At 41.6% G+C, this 22,601-nt stretch overlaps 2 protein-coding genes and 1 long non-coding RNA gene across 4 annotated transcripts; 2 read left to right on the forward strand and 1 right to left on the reverse strand.

Annotated features, from left to right (window-relative positions):
* Positions 1-4,847: 4,847 nt before the first annotated feature.
* On the forward strand, positions 4,848-11,468 carry fosl2 (FOS like 2, AP-1 transcription factor subunit). The gene is made up of 4 exons (XM_078796025.1): positions 4,848-6,487; positions 7,298-7,552; positions 7,757-7,864; positions 9,236-11,468. The coding sequence occupies exons 1-4, from the start codon at positions 6,359-6,361 to the stop codon at positions 9,809-9,811; spliced, it is 1,068 nt and encodes a 355-aa protein (XP_078652151.1). The 5' UTR covers positions 4,848-6,358; the 3' UTR covers positions 9,812-11,468.
* A 2,890-nt stretch (positions 11,469-14,358) lies between these two features.
* On the reverse strand, positions 14,359-22,529 carry mocs1 (molybdenum cofactor synthesis 1). 2 transcript variants are annotated; one of them, XM_078795934.1, is made up of 11 exons: positions 22,221-22,529; positions 21,448-21,556; positions 20,861-21,028; positions 18,644-18,808; positions 18,242-18,303; positions 17,940-18,051; positions 17,235-17,347; positions 16,963-17,073; positions 16,764-16,884; positions 16,609-16,656; positions 14,359-15,683 (listed from the first exon to the last, which is right to left on the reverse strand). In XM_078795934.1, the coding sequence occupies exons 1-11, from the start codon at positions 22,419-22,421 to the stop codon at positions 14,818-14,820; spliced, it is 2,076 nt and encodes a 691-aa protein (XP_078652060.1). In that variant the 5' UTR covers positions 22,422-22,529; the 3' UTR covers positions 14,359-14,817. The 2 variants fall into 2 exon arrangements, with proteins under 2 accessions (XP_078652060.1, XP_057946412.2); XM_058090429.2 differs by having other exon boundaries at positions 15,534-15,683; positions 16,591-16,656.
* Positions 18,945-21,257, forward strand: LOC131140216 (uncharacterized). The gene is made up of 3 exons (XR_013629717.1): positions 18,945-19,303; positions 20,817-20,952; positions 21,187-21,257. It is a non-coding gene; the product is annotated as an uncharacterized LOC131140216 (long non-coding RNA).
* Positions 22,530-22,601: the final 72 nt, after the last annotated feature.

A 22,601-nucleotide genomic window follows, 5' to 3' on the forward strand; every position in this document is an offset into this window, starting at 1 on the left:
TCCTCCAAGGTCAAACAGAAAATGTACCACCAATATTGTTTCTTTGGAAACAACATTGACTCCTCAGTAATATGGTTCCGGGAACAGAAAACAACAGATTTTAATTTAATTTGAAAAAGTTTTGGTAAAGTTGTTTTGGTTGAAATTGAGCAGCTGATTGTAGCGGAGTAGAACTCAACCAAAACCTGTTAACATTCCAAACTGGAAATTACACAGACAACCTTGTTGACGGTCAGAGATAAACTTACCATTGTGTGTGAGCACTGTGGCTGCAGGAGGACGCGTCACTCGCAAATGCTATTTGTTGTGGGCCAAAGATGAGGTAAACAAAACGAAGAAAGACCAAAACAAATGATGCAAATGTTATACGACTCGAATCTCATTCTTGTCAGGCAGATCATTTCCATCCCACAAAGGTTTTCTTCCTCGGAAAACAACCGAAATAGAAGCTCAGGGTCCTGTTTGCGTGCACGTTGTAGGTGGCTACTGCTCAGAAGTGACCTAAATTGTTGTTTCCTATCTTTTGACTTTATTTGTTCACTTCTTCCACCACATTCTCCAACATTTCCCCTTCTCGCTCTCTGAGCTGACTTCCATTCTCCTTTGTCTTAACGTAAAAGTATGTGTGTGACACATTTCCCTCCATTGTATCACAAATTAATACATTTATGCTTGCTAATGTACTTGAGAGACTGGAAAAGGTGCTGCATATTGAATGAAACGGACCATTTTGGATTTAAAAAAAGTGTTGTTTCAACAATGTAGGACTTTGCTCTGTGACGATCCCATGCGGGGACAAGATGCGTGTTTGCTCTGCATGTCATAGAAATACTGTAAGCTATAGCAGAGGTTGACTCATATGAGGTCATTAGGTTTATTTTCCCCACACAGCAGCCTACGAGCAAAGACACATTTTGTTGCCACATGATGACCCTTAATAAGATGTTTCTACTCTGAACCTCCCGGCTCACAATTCCAGGCCTGCCCGTCTTTTACTGCTGGACCAGCACACAGTTCTCACAGTAACCTTTACTTGCAAATAGTACATAAATTGTAAATACAGTACTTCATTTTGCTTATTGTTTTTTAAATAAATCATACTTAATCATACTTTCTTACACAGGAATTATGGCTGCAGAGAAGCAACCATGCGAGGCGATGAGATTCTTGTGACTACAGGTAGGTTACCTTGCCAAGATTCATGTTGATGCACGCATAATTACACCAATATCTATGTCATTTGATGAGGCAGGTGCTGCAGGCTGGGATTAAATGTTCTGAAATAAACTGCCAGCTTGTAAATATTGTCACCCCTGGAGAGATTAGTATGGATGCAGCAGCCATATTGTCCAAATTAGACAACATACACAGTGGGGACAAAAGAATTAGGAGATGCACACTGGGACTGATATTGGAAGAAAATATGAAGTTTGTCCACATCTAACTCCAGGGGTCCCATTGACGTTGCGGCAATGCTTAAAACAACCAAATTAGGACAAATGCAGTATTACATCTTACTATTACTACATGGTTATAGCATGCACATAAAAGGCCGAACCAACTGGTGAGTCATGTTAAGAGTGCATTATGGAATTGTTTCTACAGCAGATTATCACCTGACACGAGTTGTGATTGTGATGTGTGAAGGTCTGCCTGTAATTATCACCATAGAATGCCACTCATATCCATGCAGTATCTATTTCTTCTCTGTGTCTTCTCACTGCTCGTTTCAAGTACTCCGTCACGGCGTAATCTGACACGTGAAAATGAACTGTGATGATAAAATCCCAGCAAATCCGACTGATGTGACATACATGTATCAGGTTAATAAGCAGTCTAGACATGCTGTTATCCATACAGGAGCAAGATGTTGTTGAGCAGCTGCTTTGACTCATGCATACCTGAATGTGACTAGCCTTATTGGAGGACATGCGGCCAATGAATTCATACTTTTCTTTGCACAGTCCTCCACTCCACAGGTCAGGGACGATCAAATTATCCCTGCGTTGTTGTGTTTGATTGCTTTACATGCGTCACCACGGCAACCAGTCACACGTCCCTGAAGGATGGTTATTTAATTCACAGGAGCAGTCTGTCAGTCTGGCATGCAGTCGCTATTTAAAGTGATGTTCTTTTCCACAGTGGGCATCCCAGTGTAAGTGCTCATTAGAATCATACAGAAAAAGTCAAACTTGTACAAGATGGCGTGGCAAGGCAAATAACATGGGATATTTTGCTGGTGTTAATAGCACAACAACAAATCCCACTGTCAGTCACACTGATTGTTCTTTAACCCACTCCCCGAGTCAGCACTTTGGTGCCTACGTGTGTCCTGCTGGTAGCACCTGAGCTGGGAGAGATTATCCATGCTGATCATGTGGAGATATTATCCAGGTTAGAGAGGGTATTAAATTGTGATTGATGAAAGGAAACAATGTCAGGACCATTTTGGGGTTGGGTTAAGGGGGGGTAAGAAACTACGAAATGTGAACCTGTTGACTGAAGCAGAAATGTCAATTCAGCGACATTTGAAGTATTTCCCAGTTGATTGTGAAGCAAGACTGTGAGTCACTACTACGGTAAATGTTGTAAATTTGCAACAGTTCTTTGGAACCTCACAGAGAGATAATAGCCACAAAGAGGAAATGCCCTTATATCTCACACAGCGCTGTAGTGAGATGTTCCTATTGAAGAGTAGAACACATACTTGAGAAATGTGTATATTTATCATTGTAATATGCATTTTGTTTATTTAAGATAACATTCTCATTATCTCCCAATATAATGGCATGCAGTTTTATTCTGCTATTAATTATAAACAAATATAGTAACAATACAGTATCGCTAACATTATTATATTTTTAAATAGAGTTTCTAATACAGCTGTACGATGATAAAAGATAAACTATACTGTACATGTTTATAACGTGGCGAGCGTTAGTTCACAGACGGGTCCTTGAAGGCATCTTGAGGTCATTCAGGCCAGGCTGCTTACGTCACCAGCAGCAGTGGGTCAAGGCCAGGTAAGCTTCTCACATCCAACGTCTGTGTAGTCAAAGCACACAAAGGGATGAGATGTTCTCTGTGGAGATGATTCCTTATGATGTGTGATCAAGAGATGCCTACGCATCCTGACCTGACCTTGTAATCAGCTGTCCTGACACCTCCGTGTTCTTTAAAAAAAAAACAACAACAATGCTCCAAGACCAGTGCAATACAGTCCATTGCGATTGGTTGGCAGTAAAAGGTCGTCAAAAGTCCAACATGTAAGGTAGCGCTCATTTAAAGTGAAATGAGTGCAACAATATCAGATAGACAGGAATCACACTGCATGGTTGGGTGTTGTGCTTTCCAAAATGTTCCCCCTCATGTGCTTCAAAGAAGAAAACAGTAACCGTATAAGAACTGTCACATTGCCATACCTTGCTTTACCCAAATGATTGCCAATGGGTGCATTTTAAATTATATTAGAACATTAATTGCATAGCAGATTAGATTTCTCCAATGCATTCTAAGCAGAAACTGTGTCGCTATAGCAACGACAAATCTGTACCACTGGCAGCTGATGAATGTTAATCATTAATGAATATCATTTAGCGAAAAATTGATTGAACATGTGCTCTAAAATTAACGCTCGGGGCAAAGTGTGACAAAAATGACATCTTTGGAAAGGTTGACATGTTTGGATTTTTCGGTGTGTGTGTGTAGGTCTTTCCAGAAGTAGCCCCCTCCCCTTATGATGATTATTTTCCCTTGCTGCGGAAACTTTTTTGACAACTCTTTCTGGCAAAGACATGTGCAGCAAACAGCTTTAAGGGAGCTAAGCAGAACCAGAATGTTGATACAGATTAAAATAGGAACCATAGCAGATTGGATTATACCTAATACGCCATTTCATGTAGCGTAACGTGTCATTTTCTGGGCTCTGTGCCCTTGTTTGTGTTGCATGCGTCCGAATTACAATTAAGCCTCTTTTCATAGTGTGATTCCTGCACTTGCAATGGCCGACCACATGCTTTGTCCTAAACGGACCTACACAATGCACACACAATAAGTCATTGCGCAAATGATCTTAAGTCCCATGAACGGAGGCTGCTAATAGCTACGCACAGATGACAATTCTAATGCGGCTTTAAATAAACATAAATGGGTATATTTTTTATGCATTTTTTAAAAAAACACCACAATTTCACAGTGATTCCCAACCACATTACTACGTAAACTAAAGCAAAAGCTACTGATTCTAATCCTTTGGCTTTTTTCCCCTCTCTGTTCAGGAATGCATTCCCTGAGTTTGTAAACTTCCATCCATCCATCCATCCGGGTCGCAGGTATGCTGGAGCCTATCCCAGGGTACATATAGACAAACAGCAATTTCACTTAACCAAGCGTGTATATTTTTGGAGTGTGGTAGGAAGCCGGATTACACGCACTAAACCCACACACGGGAACTCCGCACACAGAGATGCCCAAACTGTGAACCCACAGCTCCTAGATCTCCTGACTGGGTGGCCGACGTGCTAACCACTAGGCCACCGTGCATCCTGAGTTCTTTGCTGTTAGCTCCTACAACAACAATGACAAGGGAAAGACGTGTGTTCATGTCTCACATCAGGATTGTGGATGATGGGCAAAATTCCAGAGAAAGTGCAGCTTTCCTTTAAGAGAAATGACGACATATAATGTCAATATAGGAGAATAAAGTTGTAAAATTATGAGGAAAAAATCAGTAATATTACAAGATAAAAGTTGTACATTTATGAGGAAAAAATCAGTAATATTACAAGATAAAAGTTGTAAATTTAGGAGAATAAAGGCGTAATTTATTGAGGAAAAAAGTCGTTAATTTACAAGAACAAAAGTCATAATATTATGAGGAAAAAAAGTCATACAATCAGGAAAATTAAAGTTGTCATTTGATTTAAAAAAAAAGTAAATAAATAAATAATAATAAAGTTGTAAATTCCTTAGAATAAAGTCATAATATTACATTATATCAGAGGGAATGCCTTGCTTCAGGCAAGCTTTTATTTATAACATGGCAGCAAAACAGCAGTTAAACACTGACTGATTAGCATGTCTTGCACTTCCGCCTGCCTTGCCCCGCCCCCTCCACATGACAAACGTCACATAAAGTCGCCCTTACGTGACAAAAAATTAGATCTCAGATTATTTTCATACTCCATAACAGGCATTCTTCGAGGCAGCTAAAGGGCGGGGGGTCTTTATGTGACCTTCGTCCCAGAGCAAAGGTAATAATATGACTTTTTCTCCTGAAATAACGACTTTATTCTCATTATCTCAGACATTTCTTGTAACTAGACAAGAATTGAGCTGAGCCACACCCAATGGCAGTCATTTTAATCATGTAATATCTACTAATATCGGTGTTTGGATCCATCTTGAATGATTAATATGTGTGTCCACCTGTTGCCATTGCTACAACATGTTTGTTTAGTGGTGTGCTGACATTCTTCTCAATAAAGGTTGGGAATCACTGCCATGGTGGATCACATCGTTCCGTGGAATTTACGGACCGGGCCCGGGGCTTGCTGTGAGTCCGGAGAACGGCGGTGCTCAACGGGGAGGGAATCCCTCCAGTGTGTGCTTCCTTTTTACCAAGGAAACCCACACGGCGCGCTTTCTGACGCAACTGCCCATTTTAGGAAACATGCGTCAATGGACCAAATCAAGTGAGACAAACAAGCGTGGACACGACGGCAGCTATGACGTCCGGAACCGAACCAGAAATGTTCTATTTGCGTTGTTGTATCCACGCTGCTCTCCGCGCACTGATATCCGCTGGGAGAAGCAATAAGCGCCGTTTTCTAACGTTTCCCCACTTTATCCACAAGACGCCTCCACCCCTCCCTTTTAGCCGAAATGGCAACGCCCATGCGTGACGTCAGCGATTTCGTCGGCGTTGAAAAGCAGTCGCACTTGTAAGATAGTGCCATTGAAGTGAGTCATCTCCAGGAAGGAGTGTGTTTTCAAGAGAAAGAAAAAAAACACCGAAGTGTTCCGTGAACGCCACAGCTCGCACGTATTAGGCAAGAAAGTGGAAAATACTGAGAAGGTTAAAAACAAAGGCTTTAAAGTGAGTCAACCTGCGTGGATTTCAACTTAAGTGGCAAGTTTGCGCACCTTGCAATTCTTGAATAAACACTAATCCTTTAACATCACCACTTTTTCATCACTGCACTTTTTCTGGAGAATCAACAAGCGAAATCGAGGATTTTATTTGAGTTATTTTTTTTAACCATCCTGTCGGTGCCTTTTTTTTTATACGAACAGCGAGGATTTCCCCCCGATTTAAGCTCCACGCACAGTCTCTTGATATCTTCTTCTTTCCTGGATCATGTACCAGGACTACTCCGGGAATTACGACACCTCGTCCCGCGGAAGCAGCACTTCTCCGGCACAGCCTGAGTCCTTCACCAGCGGCAGCAGCACCATCGGCAGCCCCATATCTACCTCAACATACCAGGTAACATTTTATGGATGCTACCTGTGTGTATATAATGTAGTGTGCACCAGTCTCTGGAGATAATATTGGTGTAGTTAACTCCATGCATGATTGCTCGTCAGTTTAGTGCAACATAATAACACATTTTATTATAAAATGTCTGGGTATTTCGCTATAAAATAATATTTGCGCATATAGCGCCCCAACTGGAGCTGCCTTGCACATATTTTACTATATTTTTTCAAGTGCCACAGCAACAGGTAACGCAGAGTGTAGCCGTATAGAAGGCACCTTATTTTCAAAATAATAACATTCCCTGATTAATACTAGCATAATAATAGGACACATCGTTTCAGCAACCCTTGCGTTATTTTGAGGGGGTGGGAATCAAGAAGTTGTTCTACTACACCCACCAAAAAGTGTGTGGCTTCCCGGTTTACTGGAAGTGATTTCACACGCACTGAACTAATCCCGCACACAATGACTCACCAGATAAACAGCACCAAAAAAAAATTGCACCGGGCTGCCGGGATATCCGACGGAAGGTTGGGAATAACTGGAATAGGAGGACGTGCGTAAAGAACACATCAATGCATGATTAAGTGCGCAAGGCCCTAAAAGTTCAGCCTACCACCAGCATGTACTGTATCTCATAGTTTATGCGGTAAAGATGGCTGATAACAGGACAGCTTGGGCTTTCCCACATGATTCACAGCATGTGTCACTCTCCCACTCAAATGCGCACTGAATCATGACAGTGAGCAGTAATTGTGAAAAATGTATCTATTTTCTTTTTCCACTCACTCCTGTCTTCTGTGTTGATTTTTCCAGAAGTACAGGGTCGACATGCCCGGCTCCAACAGTGCCTTCATCCCCACCATCAATGCAATCACAACAAGCCAAGACCTGCAGTGGATGGTGCAGCCTACAGTCATCACGTCCATGTCCAACCCGTACTCACGCTCCCACCCGTACAGCCATCACCTGACCAACGGGCAGGGACTGCTGGGACACAACCCTCTGGCCCGTCCCGGGGTCATCCGCTCCATCGGGGACGCCAGGGGCCGACGCAAGAGGGATGAGCAGGTGAGGGATGTGCAGCAAAAACATGGATGTATTGCTACATTTTTTAATCATTTGGATTATATTTAGTATTTTTTTATGATTCATATTCAAAATGTTAATGTTATTCCTCCTCACAATAAAAACAAAGGAAGTCACTTGCAGACACACATGCTATAGTCGTCTTATTCCTTCACCTATAGCACATTCCTTCCTATTTACGCTCAGCTCACTCCAGAAGAAGAAGAGAAAAGGAGGGTGAGGCGTGAGAGGAACAAGTTAGCCGCCGCCAAGTGCCGCAACCGCAGACGGGAACTGACTGAGATGTTGCAAGGGGTGAGTACAACCTAAAGAGTTGGAGATATTAGGAACGCAGCTCGACATTGAGCTCCTCCTAGTTTTGGGCGAGGACGTCCCAGGTTGAGATGAAAGATGTCATTATGTGGCTTGTAGCAGACAGTCGGAGGATAAAAGCAGTAGTGAGTGAGTGTACTCCACACCTAAAGATGCAACCTGGCAATACAGGTTTGACCCGGGTGGTGAGAGGTTTGGAGGCCCACATGGCTGTCTTAGCACCAGAATCAACAAATGAGTCCGGTTTTCAATCAAGACCTCCAAGCCTCTCAGGAATGGACTATGCTGCTGACAGCTGTGCATGAACGCAGCACATTGCTCCGTTTCCAAAGCCGGAATACCGCACGTTAACACACACAAAAAAAGAACAGCCTTTCACTTCCACGAGGAAAAGACACGACCATTTTTGGAATTCCAAATAAGGACATGCCATGTCGTAGCAACACGGAGCCTCCTCCCACTGCACACCTTCTTAGAAACAACTTCCTCATACCTTTGCCCATGAGTCAAAGTTCTCAGACAGGACGTCAGCTTATCTGCCCCGTTTGCCTCGCAACGGTGACATATTAATGATAAAACTGTGTGCATTGTGCTCTCTCTCTCTCTCACACACACACACCTTTAACACACACTTATTAGGTAATCAAGATGCAGTATGATTATATGAATTGAGCTCAGATGACTAAAAACATCTAATGGACGTGGTGAGCATTGTGGTGGCTACGGTGCTTTGTTTGAGCAACAGTGCCCTCTGTCGGCGATAATATGAAACTACGTCAGTGAATACATTGTATAAAATATGAAGGCTTGAATCATACCGACAAAGTGTAGCTATTTTCGGTGTGTATAAAGGCGAATAATTTGATACTGAAATTAATGGTTGTTTGGGGAATTAAAGGTGTGTTTTAGCCTAGCTTGGAAACGTTGTGTGATATTGTTTTATATCTTATGCCGATGCCTATTTTGTCATTAAAAAAATGTATGTAAATTCTGTATTAAATTACTGTGAATGAATGTATTAAATAAATGTGTATTAACTTGTAAAAAAAAATGAGAAAATACAATTTTAAATAAATAAGCATTAAAGCATTTTAGAGGTGTCTTACCTGTTTGGAACTGGTGCATAATCTTTTTTAATCTTTGCATTTGGACACTTGTTTTTTTCAATTGTAACCCCAACGCAGACGGACACAGAAAATAAATTGTTCTATCAACCTTTTTATCCAGATTTGCGCCAACATGCGGTGCAGCCACGCATGGCACTTAAAGTTTTGTGATCAAAACAATAGCGTTCACAAATAAAATAAAAAAACCCTCACACTGTTTTTTTTTTCCGATTTGTTGTTTTCTCAGGAAACTGAGAAACTGGAGGAGGAGAAAGCCGACCTGCAGAAAGAAATCGAGAACCTCCAGAAGGAGAAGGACAAGCTGGAGTTCATGCTGGTGGCTCACAACCCTGTGTGCAAGCTGCCCAATGAGGATCGCCATCAACCTCCAGCGCACCAACAGCACCAACAGCACCAACAGCACCAGCAGCAGTGCGCCCCCCTGCCCTTGACCATGCGCCCCAACATGGCCACCCGGGCCCACATGAACCATGTGGTGGTGAAGCAGGAACCGGAGGACATGGAAGCAGAGGTCGGCAAGCCCCAGCATTCCGTGATCAAGCCCATCTGCCTGGGTGGGGGTTGCATCGGCGGCGGGATGTACTGTGCAGACGGAGACAGCCTCAACACGCCTGTAGTGGCGGCATCCACACCGGCGGCAATGCCCAACCCCACAAACCTCATCTTCACCTACCCGAGCATGCTGGAGCCCGAGAGCCCCTCGCCCTCCTCCGAGTCGTGCTCCAAGGCCCACCGGCGCAGCAGCAGCAGCGGCGACCAGTCGTCAGACTCGCTCAACTCGCCTACGCTCCTGGCCCTGTGAAGCATCGCACAGGAAAACACTGTGGCAGAAGGCGAGCACGGGGATCAGAGCCCAAAGCACATTTGGAGAGTCCAGACCAAGCTGACCATGTGAGCCATTCCCCCTTTTTGAGCAGGGAGACCCCCGCAAGGGCTACGCTGCATGTTTCTTCTTGTCCTGCTTTTCAGTCTGACTCGTACAAAGTGTGTGCAGCAATCCTTAAAAACCTGTCAGCTCTTACTGTGTCAACTTGTTTACTCGAGACCCTTCAAACCTGGCCGTTGTGAACTCAGATGATGATACAAAACCAGTTCTTTATCATATATCTCTATTTTTGGAAGAACGAATTACAAGCCATGAGGCCACTTGCACTCTGCCAAGACCAATCAACACATCGCTAAAAGAAGCCGTTAGTTTGACTGGACCAGAGACACACATGGACCCTCATTCAACTCTCCAACGTATACTTTACGGCCTCGGTGGGTTTTTGGAGACATCTGCCTGTACAAAAGCATCATGGAGTCAAATCTACCTTCTATTCCGACTACGTTAGTATTTTTCCTCCAAAGTGTGTGTGATTTCCATTGATGTCAGGGATATCGCTCAAGTAGAACCTCCCATCGTGAAGAACGCACGCGGTGTGACAGTCTTACCATAAATACGGGTTCATTGTGCGACATCAAGAAATGTTTCTTTTCATTCTGACATTTCAAAAACGACATAATAGTTGTTTCACTGGTGTCTCCTCTCCCCCCTCTCTTTGCTTACATTGCCTCCCTAAAAGGTCTTAACTTTTGTCAACACTGCCAATCAGGGCAGGTCAGGTTTAACAAAACCAAAAAGGTTTGGGTGACACTTGTAATCCTTTACTCTGTCAGTCTTGTTTTTGGAGAAAAAAAAAGGAAAGATTTTACCCTAATATGAGAAAAAAGCCACTGTGGTCCAGCCAGGCTGTCACCAGCTGCCAATGATGTCAACCCTGTTTATACTGTGTTTGTAAAGCTGTCATTTTTAGCAAAAAGAAAAAAATACATAATTGTCCTTCGTACTGTCACCAGTGGAAGCCCAATTGAGAATAACTAAAATACTGTTTCACAGTACAGAAGGAGTAATAATAATAATAATAATAATAAGACAGCTGGCCTGGAATGAAACATGGACATCATGAGGGGATGAAATACTTTGTCATGTTTTTTTTAAGTAAAAGGGACAAGTCTTTAAAACTGTGCACTGAGAAAGACAAAGCAACATTCCGAATGAGTCAACGTTAAATCATCATGCGCTGGATGCAGAGAAATGTTTTTTTTTTTTATTTAAATACAATCTGCTGCTATGTGGGCAAACTGTTTTTTTTTCTTAGGCAATATTTGGTCTCATGCAAATGCAAGGAAAAAAACAGCTTTTTTTATGAAAAAAAACAATAACCAAAAAAAAAAGTCTGATGTGTCTGTATGTTGACATTTTGGGCAGCCCCTCAACACATAGGAAAGCCATTGACGTAGATCTTCTACTGTATATGTCATCTACTGTCTATTGCCTGTTTTCAACTACTATTACCTATTTTCCAAATGCTTTAACTGTTAAAAATGATTCAAAATTAATTAAAAAACAGCAATATGTATATAGCAGTGTTTGTTAATTTAAATAAATCGTAATAAAACATGATTTTCACCTTGAATTTGTCTTTATTTGCCTTTCCCCCTAATTTGTCTTTAATTGTAAAGAAAGAAACAACTTAATGATATTAAAATTAAAGTGTCCTATTTTCATGAAGATACATTCTTAATTGTACAGATTGAAAATGAAGTCATAAACTTCCTGTGGTACTAATACCCTCATTTGAGAACCACTCATAGCACTCATTCTCAAACATGCTTATACATAAGGTAGACACTAATAAGTAAAGTGCACTTCATGTTTTCAGGCAAAGTGATTACAAAGAGATGTTTAAATTTATGTATTACTAAGAGGAAACAATCATCAGTAAGACTTTTGATCCAAGCTAACCGGAGAACTTTGTATCTGATATAACAGAAATAATCTCTGCATGTGGGAAAATAAAGTAAAAACTGGCTCAATCGGAGCACTGTCAAGGTACCATTGATCAGTTGTTTGTTTTGGGGAGCGTCTTTGCTGCCATCCAGTGGATGTAAGTAGAACTGCAATACTACTGTTCTATATTCTCAAAATCCCTCAATAACATTGCAGTACACTTTGAAAACACATTAGGAATAACATTTTCATTTTTTAAGTGTTTTTAGATGAGGTTTTCTAGACTTACAAAATATAATAACACCCAGTTAGTTTCACTTCACATCGTAATATATGTGTGGTGTTGTCTGTTGAGGTTGTAGTTTATAATATTGTGTTAATAATTCTTCATGTGTATGCGGATCAGTTCTGCGCAGGTGCGTGCATGTCAACATCCGGTCGACGTATTTTACGGAAGTTACGCACCAGGCAGCCGGATTTGGACCCCGCATGAGCAATATACATTGTTCTTTTTTAGCAATTTTATTTAAATTGAATACTTCAATGAGTGGAGAAAAACAACTAAAACGTCGCCTTTGACAACGACACTTTATGTGTACTTCAAACAAACAAACTTTTAAACTGTACAAAGAAGAAAACGAATCCATCTCTGCTCCCGCTGCCGTTGACGTCAAGAAGTGACATTTCCAAATGTAACAGCGCTTCACGTGACGTCGCAGACGCACTGTCGCAAAATGGTGAAGGAAGTGACGTAGCATTGCACATGCGCATAATGGATTGTGTGCCCGGAACAGATCAGGTGTAACGGCGCGTATTTCTTTTTGCAGCTTTCTATCGGTACAAAATTTAAGTGAGTTTTCTAACGTTAGACAACGAACAGGGCGTCGTACATGTTTATTTCAGATACTAAAGCAGGGGTAGCATGTACCTGAGCCATACCGGAAGCCCTGTCCGTTTTGCGCGCGTGTGAAAGTCTACGTCACTTCCTTTGCGCGAACTTTTAGGACTCTCTGGGACATGCAGTAATATTTGAGCGTAAACAACCCGAGTGAAAATATGGGTTCGGTTGTGTAACAACGGCTACAGAGATTTCTCCTAAACGATGAAAATTATGATACGATTTCTCCAATTTCATCATCAAAGGTAAAATTAACGTAAATGATTAAAACCTAGTTAAAATAGATGGAAATTAATTGTACGAACGCTGTAATGAATGCCTGTCCTATGGATGATGAGTTTGAAGTGGCGGACCCTGAAGAAGTGATCGACCAGAAGGTTAGTGAGACGGCAATTCTCAATGATCATCTGTATGCAATACTGGGGCAAAGTGACTGAAAGAGTTGGGCCCTCTTCAGTCTAGTCCGGATTAAGCATTTCTTCAACCCAGTCATTTTTACAAGCGGAAAACCTTGATATAGATATTGACAGATTTTGATATAGAGACTGTTCAGCTTTTTGTGAACACTTAACTCTTTCTTCTCTTTGTACCTACGCTCTGATTGATGGTTGCAATATCTTGGGGTTTTTTTTCCCTTGCATGAATCTTTGGTTCGATGCACTATAAGGGATTACAATCTGTTTAAAAATCTATATTTTTTATTGTCATATTAAATATAACATTTACTTTAGTTAAACCTAATGGATTGATCTATTTAATTTAAATAAAGATATAAAAAATAAATTTATGGTGGCTTTGTTGACTCATTGATTGTACTCATTTATTCCCAACAGTCTATTATAGCTTTATTGTTTACAGTGGAAGGCTGCACGGTGGCCACACAGCTAGGAGACCCAAGTTCAATTCCACCCTCGGCCATCTCTGTGTGGAGTTTGCATGTTCTCTGGAGTTTGTGTGCGTGGGGGTTTTCTCCGGGTACTCCGGCGTCCTCCCACATTCCAAAAACATGCTAGGTTAATTGGTGACTCCAAATTGTCCATAGGTATGAATGTGAGTGTGAATGGTTGTTTGTCTATATGTGCCTTTTGATTGGCTGGCGACCACCAGTCCAGGGTGTACCCCGCCTCTCACCTGAAGACAGCTGGGATGGAAAAACAGTGCTGTTTTTGTTTGTTTGTTGTTTTTTTGCCCAATCAGATCTCAGAATCACCTTACAAAGCCGATCCACAGTGACATCAGCATCCTCTGATTGGTTGATCAGAGCAAAACTGGGAGCAATCTGGAGAGGTGGATGAATTTAATCCACAAATAATCAGCAATCTCTGGTGAGTATATTGATCTTTTGTCATGTAATTACATAAATATTGATTGTGAACGGCTTCAGAAGTTCCAGAAATCTCAATAATCCTGCAGGGTTAAGTGGGTTTCATGTTTCAATAATGTTGCATTGTGTTTTGTTTGTTATGGATGGTTGTGTAAAGCTGAAGTGATAATGGTGGTATCAAGTGGGCTAAATCCCCTTTGAAGGCAACAAATGCACCACTGGTACTACTCGTCACTTTGTGTGCTTCAGTGATGTGTACATGTCAAAGTCCAAAATTACAGTTGAAGAATCCCGAGCGGGACCCCAGATGATCGTTATTTCCATACACTAGTTTCAGAGTTTAATAATATACAGAACAGCACTTCATCATCAGTTTTGTTCCCTCATATTTTGCCTCACGTGTAGCTAAAGTTTGTATGTTTGTCTCTTGAACAGAACACCAATCACTTGCTGTATTCTTGTCATATATGCAAAGGTTATTTTAATTGCAAAGAAATTCCATATACAGTAAAAGTAAACTTTTTCCACAGCATGATAAACAATTGTGAAGGAACAGATGACCTGATTCTCAAATTTGATAGCACAACATTTTACATTTTATAAAATGATGGAAATATGTAGTTGTTGCTGTATGGGACACAGTGGTAATTGCCAACATATACTAAAACTGACTCTAGTTACCTCCAGCATTTTGCTTTGGGTGTTTAAAATGTTTCTGCAGGCTGTAAAAAGGACACGTGCATCTTTTGAGTCTTGTGTGGGTTCTTGCTTAGGTACAGAGAAAAATATCGCTATCGTATGCAATTCTTTAATTTAAGGTTCAGGTCGATGAAAGGGCTTCTTCCCGCCAGTCTTACTGAGCAGTTTTATGTCAGTAATGGTGATGTCATGGCTCACAGCCTTACACATGTCGTAAACAGTCAGAGCTGCTACAGAAACAGCAGTTAAAGCCTCCATCTCAACTCCTGTCCTGCTGGTGGTGCGACACGTTGCCGTGATGACCACAGCGTTCCGCAGCTCATCCAGGTCCAGGATGACCGAGGTGTGCTCTAAAGGGAGCGGGTGGCAGAGCGGAATGAGAGTTGAGGTCTGTTTAGAGCCCATGATGCCGGCTAATTGGGCCACCGCCATAGCGTCGCCCTTACCCAGCTGGTTGTCCTGCAGTAGTCCAAACGCAACGGGGCCCAAAAGGACGGTGGCATGGGCCGTGGCTACGCGACGTGTGGGGACTTTATCGCCAACATCTACCATGTTTGCTCGGCCTTGTGCATCTGTGTGCGTCAGCTGAGCTTCTGGGGTACCATCCAGGTTAGGGCTGCTTGCATCACTGGCATATTGGGAGATTTTGAGATTGGGATCTTTGTTGGATGTGTCGTGGTGATATTGTCTCACACTGTGTTGTGTACAGTTTAATTGTCTTCTCAAAATGTGGAAGCACCTAATGCTATGATTAGTTTGGGTGGTGTAAGTCACAATGCTTGTGTCATTAACGAGGGAGGTTTGATCACCACCAAATTCATACAAGCGTCCTCCTGCATTGATAAAGTGCTCAGCCTTGTTTGGGTTTTCATTAAGATAGGAGCCTCTATGCATTAAGTTCCTAGAGCAGCAGCTATGTGCTGCCTGTGCTGAAGCCGTGTAGTCTAGAAGGCACAAAAGGTTCAGGAATGCTTTTCTACCTGTAGGAGGAGGAGAGAACAATGTTGTCTTAGCATGCTGTGTGACAATGGAAATACATCTGGATCATGTTTCATGTCAAGTAGTGATATTTTCCCTCCGAGAACTGCCTCTTTTATTTTGCTGATAACAGATCTTATTAACCTACGTAAGTCAAAAATCATTTCTACATAAGGGATAATAAAGCTTAAACAGAAACTAGTCAACTTTGTTAAAGGCCAAAAAAGCTGCAGCGAGGTGAAAATAAGTTCATGTATGATCGCTGTGGTGACTCCGTAATCAGGAAAAAGGCGAAAGAAACAAAAAAAATGATCGTTAGTCGAACTGGAATGACAACAGCATGTGGTTGTCACGGAAGCCTGACCACCAGGTTAAAATCTAGATAGACCGTGACTCAGATTCCATCAGTTCTATCAATTATTCCTCATTATCATTCATTAGTGGAGAGTACCTATTGAGCATGAGCAAGTACACCAGTACCTGTATCTGTATCTGTTTATCCATCTAAATGATCTGTAGCCGTATCTGTATGGGTGGGGCATAACCCGGAAGTGGGCATAGTTTAACAGAAAAGGGGCGGGGCTTCAATCAGTACATTATTTTAAGTTGAAATTGACATGGATTGATCAGAAGTTGCTATATCTATTGTTTGCAACTCTACAACTCGCTCAATTACTTTGTGCTTTTTTTGTCTTATTCGTCCAGTTTTATTTTAGATTTGTTTTCTATATGGGCCGTTAAGAGGCCCATAAAAAATGTGGTGCACATACTTTGGACATCCCTTATCGCCATACTCGTTTCATGCTCATACTCTGCAAAAATGCATTGTCTAATGGAACTGCATACATTTTCCGACCTATTAATGATAGATCAAGTTCATGACAGACTCGTGTGAGAGATTGTACGTACAGCCACAGCATCACCCACCGATGAGGATCATAGGTCTATTCTTCATTTGGGAGATGTTGAACATGCCTGAAAAAGGAGGGGGGGGGGGGGGTCGGGGGCGAGTCTGGGTAAATACCACAACCACTAAAACCAGCAGTAATATGAATTAACTTAAAACACACACACAAGCTTACCTGCATGTTGTTTCTTCTTCCTGCCCACCGCAGCTCCAATAATTTGCAGCAGCTCTTCATCAGACGCTCCGGAGCGTAACACATCTCGGAGGGACATCTCAGAGTTGCCAAACAAACACACCTGAAGACAGGTGGGAAGAGTGTTGTACAGTATGGCAGACACGACAAAAAAAACACACATTCACACACGCGGTTTTACCTTGAGGTTGCCGTCTGCAGTGATGCGTAAGCGGTTACAGGAGCCACAGAAATGATCGGACATGGAGGTGATGAAGCCCACCTGACCTTTGAATCCGGGCACTTTGAACGTCTGTTGGAAGATTCTGATTTTCATTTATTGTGATTAATTTATTGTCCCAGGCTGAGTGCCCATGAGACTTTTTTTAAGAATGAGAAATCCTGCCATGTTCTAATCTAATAATAAATAAATCACATGTTGGAGGGGTTCAAAGTAACAAAAAATGAAATAACCTTGGCTGTGTCTGTGTGTCCAGCCTGGAGCCTTTCTAGGGCGGGCCACTGCTGCCTGATGTGATCCAACATTTCCTGGTAGCTCACCATCTTCTTGAAGTTCCATTTGTTACCTGTAAAGAAAGACAGGGTAAGTCAATTAGAGTGAATAGAGGGGCGGGCAGCGCATGTTCCTATTGCCTGGGTTATAAGGTAAGGAAAACACCCACTAATCCAGGGGCCCTCATAGGTGGTCAAACTCATTGATAACAAACTTACAACTTCTGGCGAAACATTTTTATGCTAAACCCGGCATTGAAATGTGTCTCAAGTCAGAATTGTTTGCTGGAGCCTATCCCAGCTGTCTTCGGGTGAGAGGCGGGGTACACCCTGGACTGGTCGTCAGCCAATCACAGGGCACATATAGACAAACAACCTTTCACACTCCTATTCATACCTATGGACAAATTGAAGTCGCCAATTAACCTAGCATGTTTTTGGAACATGGGAGCAAACCCATGCATGCATGGGGAGAACATGCAAACTCCACACAGAGATAGTGTGTGTATAAATACAAAGTATATCTATTTTATGCACTGTATAGAAGTAGGATTCAAACCACATGCTGCCATTTTCTGTCAATAGCTTGTTCATGTTTCACAATTTCTCCTTTTCTGATTGCTCAAACTTGGGTTTTTTTTTTTTTACTTAAATGTCCAGACTCACCATCAAATGGCATATATTCAATGAAACGCACTTCCACAGGCTTCTTCTCTGTCAGAGCAACAAAATCAAGCAGCTCATCATCGTTGAGGCCTCGCATGATTACACAGTTGACCTATAGCAGATAACATACGGTAGCTGTTTAGGTCACAATAACATGGTCGTTAAAGTGTAAAACCAAGACTACATACTCATCAATACATAGGTACCATGTAAAATGTCATAGCAGTATCAAAAATAAATACACATTTCTAAAAAATACTCCCTGAGAGTGCTATTAATTTAAAAACATGGAACCAAAATACCTTGACTGGGTTGTAGCCCATTTCAATGGCCTTATCAATGCCTTCCATGACCTTGTGGAAGCCTGTGAAAAAGAGGATAGAAGTTTAAACAAGAAGATTTAGTTTTAATGGTCTAACTGTAGTAGTTTGTTTTTGTGGTTGTCTTGGTTTGGTTTGTCATGGACAAAAAAAAAGGAAGCCGAATGACTCAATCTGTGGCTTTTCATTGGTGCCATATATTTTAGATCCATCTGTGCATTCCTGCACACGCCCGCAATGCTGAGCCCTGCAGTCACCATCCTTCCCCACTAGATGGAGCTTACAAGCTTCAAAGCAAGACTGACCCACATCAGATACACACTACAGCAGATCAGTGAGCTAACACACAACCAAAACAAAATCCTTAAAATGAAAAGAACATACCTTTTCGCCGGACAATGAACTCAAACTTGGCAGCTACCAGTGAATCCAGACTGATGTTGATCAGGTTGAGGCCTGCATCTTTTAGTTGAGGCAGAAGTCTGGCAAGGTTCATGCCGTTTGTTGTCACCGCAATGGTCTTCAAACCCTCCAACTTCCTCAACTCTGCTACAGAGGCAAAAAAAGGTGGAAAGGAACACTAAAAACGACAACCATGCCATTGCATCACTGGATAAATGTATACAAAAACCCTACATCCATTTACTCAATAAAGTTGTATTTTTTTAAATTCAGAAACAAACATGGAAAATGCTTACACATTCCTCAAATTAGTCATAATGCATTTCGTCCCAGGAAAGCATTTATTTGAAAGCGTTTCAAAGCTAATTCAGCTGCCTCTGTTCACCAGAGTGAGTCAGCAAATGGGTGCTACACTGTATAATATTTCTTGGCTACCTTTTGATGGTTAAGTTGCTGTGTGATGAGTTTAGAGGTTTTTGTAAGATGACACCATGAGTCAGACTGTTATATTGAGTAATGACCTGCGATTTCCAATGTGTTGACACACTCGTAAGTTTTTTCAGAGTTCACAATTGGCTCTTGTGATGTAGTGGTTAGCGTTCTGGACTTTGGAGCTTATGCCTTCGGTTCAACTCTCCACTAGTAAGTATCATCTGTATTCGTCAGGAAGGGCATCCGGAATGTAAAGGGCTCAAGCCCCAAAAAATCAGTACGCAGATCAAAAAAAAATATGATCAGCTGTGGCGACTCCATCAGGAAAAAAACTAAAGAAATAAACAAACGATTGGCTCCTGTCAAAGAGCTACCTGGTCCTCACTGACTCAGGTCCGCCATGATATGCCATTTCATGACAATATAGTCCAGTGCGGCTTATATATGTATAAATCAGGGTTTTTTTCTCTAAATTTAGTGGGTACGGATTAAATACTGGTGTGTCTTATGCACCGTAAAATATGATTTTGGTAATCGGCCTAGAATTTGATACTATGGTGACCCATTTTAAAGTTGCTGCATTCGGCTGAATAGGCTGCATAGGCTAATGTGAGGTGTTTTTGAACTAATGTGTTGTGTTTATAGACGCTAACAAAATAAGAAATTATCAAAATATGCATCACATTAAAGGGGACCTATACTGGTCATTTCTCAGCCCTTTGTATTGAGTTGTGAACTCAGAGAGCAGCTACACATGATAACCAGCACAGAAAGCTTTCTAGATCTTCCTGAACCTGCACCTATTCCAGCTGTATTTCTTTGTATTTCGAACTTCCCGCCAAAACGGTCTGTTTTAATTTATTCCACCCACAGCTCGCCTCCAGGCACGTCCACTCTGCTGTGGTTGGTCACACTCCCAAGTGCTTACGAGGACTTCCGGTGCTGAGCCGATAGCTGCTGAACCCAACTTTATAAGAGTTGATAAACAGTATAGGAGTTGATAATAAACGGCGATTTACCTGTTTAAAATGTCAGCTTTTAACATACAGCCATATGTGTTGGATTCCGATCCAGAAGTAGAGACTGGACAGTTTATTTTCTCAGGAAAAGTGGTTACTTCAAGTTGTCTCTCAATGGTCAGTACTGTAGCTGTAGCGTTTGACAGCATCGGTAATGTGTAATGTGGTCATTACACGTTTTTTTTGGAGAGGTAGTGTTGTATTGTTTTACAAAGACACATCTTACCATGGTGCAAACAAACAGTAGTACGTAATTTGTACTTGTTCCTCTCCAGCGGTTACACACTAATTGACCCGTCGATACATGGTTCGGGCTCTATGTGCAAATACAGATGACTTAAGCTTTCAGAAGGTCACATGAGGCCTCACTGGTGGGATAGTTGCATGCTGTGTTGGTATTGATAGGAACTGTTGGGATTCCATGCTCGACATACTAGATTATATTATTTGCGTGCCTCGTTAGCCCCGGTCATGCTTCGATGTCAGTCACAGATCTGTGATCTTTGTGGCAGCCACTTCCCTTCAACCACTAATCAAATTTATACTATGATAGGTCATTAGACAAGGTAGCATGTAGTGTGACTAATCAATCTCTTTGCATATATTTCTCCAGGAAAAGAAACATTAGACTCAGTCACAAGGCAAACTGTATCAAGCGCTCATTTTGTGTTCACGTCAGGTTTTTTTTTTTTTTTTTCCACCAGGAGAAACAACTCAGTGGCCAAGCGTCATGTTTACAGCTCCTTACCAACAATATCCAGCACATCAGGTCTGATAAGCGGTTCTCCTCCTGTGAGGCGGATCTTCTCCACGCCTTCCTTGACAAAGAGGCGTGCTAAGGTCAGTACCTCTGAAGTGGACAGTAGTTGGCCTCGTGGTGTCAGCTTCACACCCTCCTCTGGCATACAATACTGGCCTGAGATTGAGAAGGGAAAAAGTACCAGAGAATGAGTTTAACATTATTGAACACTTTTTACATACAGCAAACTAACTCCAAACAAATATTATACTGTATATCAATTCAAACTGTAATTTTTGGCACTTAAAGATTTATATAACACATTATTTTAGCAGGTTGGAAAGGCTGTACAACATACATCTTCAATTCAAGAACTTCAACTCCAAGAACTGGGTATGACTTTGCATTTATATTAATTGTTTTGAAAAAAAAATTAAACCTACTGTAACTACAACATATTTTTATGTTTCAGATTTTTAGCTGTAGTTGGTAGTTTCTCATTGGTTGCATAACACAGTTTGACAGCACTCGCTGATTGAACAATACGGTTGTACTGTATGTACTTTCCAAATGCTGGCATTGGCAAGTGGACTTACAACGCAGGTTGCACTTCTCAGTCAGGGAGATGCGCAAGTAATTGTGTTTCCGGCCAAAGTTGTCCGTCAAGAATGAAGAAAAGGGAACATTGTGGTCTTTCATCCTCTCCTGGGAAGCAAAATGACAATACAAAAGGTCATTTATTAGGATCGTGTACATTTTTAATTACTTTTCACTGAATTAAATTAGCTTCCACTGTTGCTGTGTCTAGCAGGCTGATTTGGTAACCCTGAATGACTTTTTAAAATGCATTGATATATTTGTTTTAGTCATTCATTAAACAAACATTACCAACCTTTCTCTAATAAAACATACACTGGTAGCTGAACCGAAACAAGAAAAACAGGTTCTCTCCAGCTGGCTTATTTAAAATGCTGTATTAAAATAGTATTGTGAAACTAAAGCCCATTGCAGCACTGTGACCTTTGACTGCTGGTAATATGCTACTGTTAAGTCACGCTTTCAGTACAAAGGCCAGCACAAGACTGGGTATTTGGTCACACACTATAAACTTCATCACAATACTTCTTTTTTTATGGCGGAGATATTCAGCTTGTTAAAAACACAGAGAAATCTGCTATACTGTACAACACATTCCACTTAACTGTGTTTTGTGTAGCATTGGAATTGCACTCATCCCCTGGTTGTGGGGCACATTATGGTGTACTACATCAGTGCAGTCATCAGTTTTACAGTTAGTTGGAAAGACACAAGTAAATGCTGAAATGCACGTCATTATTGACATAAGACTAAGTTCTCCGTAGTGAGTTACCTGTCTTGTCCTGGTTTTGACGGATGTGCTTAAATCTGGTGGAGCCAAAGTAGGATTCCCAAGTTCAAGTTCATTTTTCGCATGCGTTGCACTTGAGTAAAGTCGCGCAATATTTACATTAATGCGGTCAGGCCAAAATGTTCCGAAACGTGTCACACTCCAGTGTGTGTACAACAAGCAGCATCTGATGTTAGAAGCCATGGTGGTGGTGGTACGGTGCTAAGGCAGTAAACATTGTGTTGACAGAACTCAAGTGTGTGTTTCGGTGAGATAAAACGCATCAGTTCACTGGGACGGAAAAGGAAAAGGCGTTGTTTCATCAGCCAATGGTGGCTGCTGACGTCACACGGAATGCACGCTGGGAAGTGGAGTCTGTTTGTT

Source organism: Doryrhamphus excisus, linkage group LG14, assembly GCF_037039965.1.
Source record: "Doryrhamphus excisus strain RoL-2023G ecotype Guam linkage group LG14, RoL_Dexc_Guam_v1.1, whole genome shotgun sequence".
NCBI classification, from domain to species: Eukaryota; Metazoa; Chordata; class Actinopteri; order Syngnathiformes; family Syngnathidae; genus Doryrhamphus; species Doryrhamphus excisus.

What these genes read in the sequence shown, in the direction of transcription:
- fosl2 (XM_078796025.1), top strand. Translation starts at nt 6,359, where the DNA reads ATGTACCAGGACTACTCCGGGAATTACGACACCTCGTCCCGCGGAAGC. An exon ending in TATCTACCTCAACATACCAG is followed by an intron (nt 6,488 to 7,297) that starts GTAACATTTTAT and finishes TGATTTTTCCAG; the next exon opens with AAGTACAGGGTCGACATGCC. An exon ending in TGACTGAGATGTTGCAAGGG is followed by an intron (nt 7,865 to 9,235) that starts GTGAGTACAACC and finishes TTGTTTTCTCAG; the next exon opens with GAAACTGAGAAACTGGAGGA.
- mocs1 (XM_078795934.1), bottom strand. Translation starts at nt 22,421, where the DNA reads ATGGCTTCTAACATCAGATGCTGCTTGTTGTACACACACTGGAGTGTG. An exon ending in TCAAAACCAGGACAAGACAG is followed by an intron (nt 21,557 to 22,220) that starts GTAACTCACTAC and finishes TTTGCTTCCCAG; the next exon opens with GAGAGGATGAAAGACCACAA. An exon ending in GACACACAGACACAGCCAAG is followed by an intron (nt 17,074 to 17,234) that starts GTTATTTCATTT and finishes ATCTTCCAACAG; the next exon opens with ACGTTCAAAGTGCCCGGATT.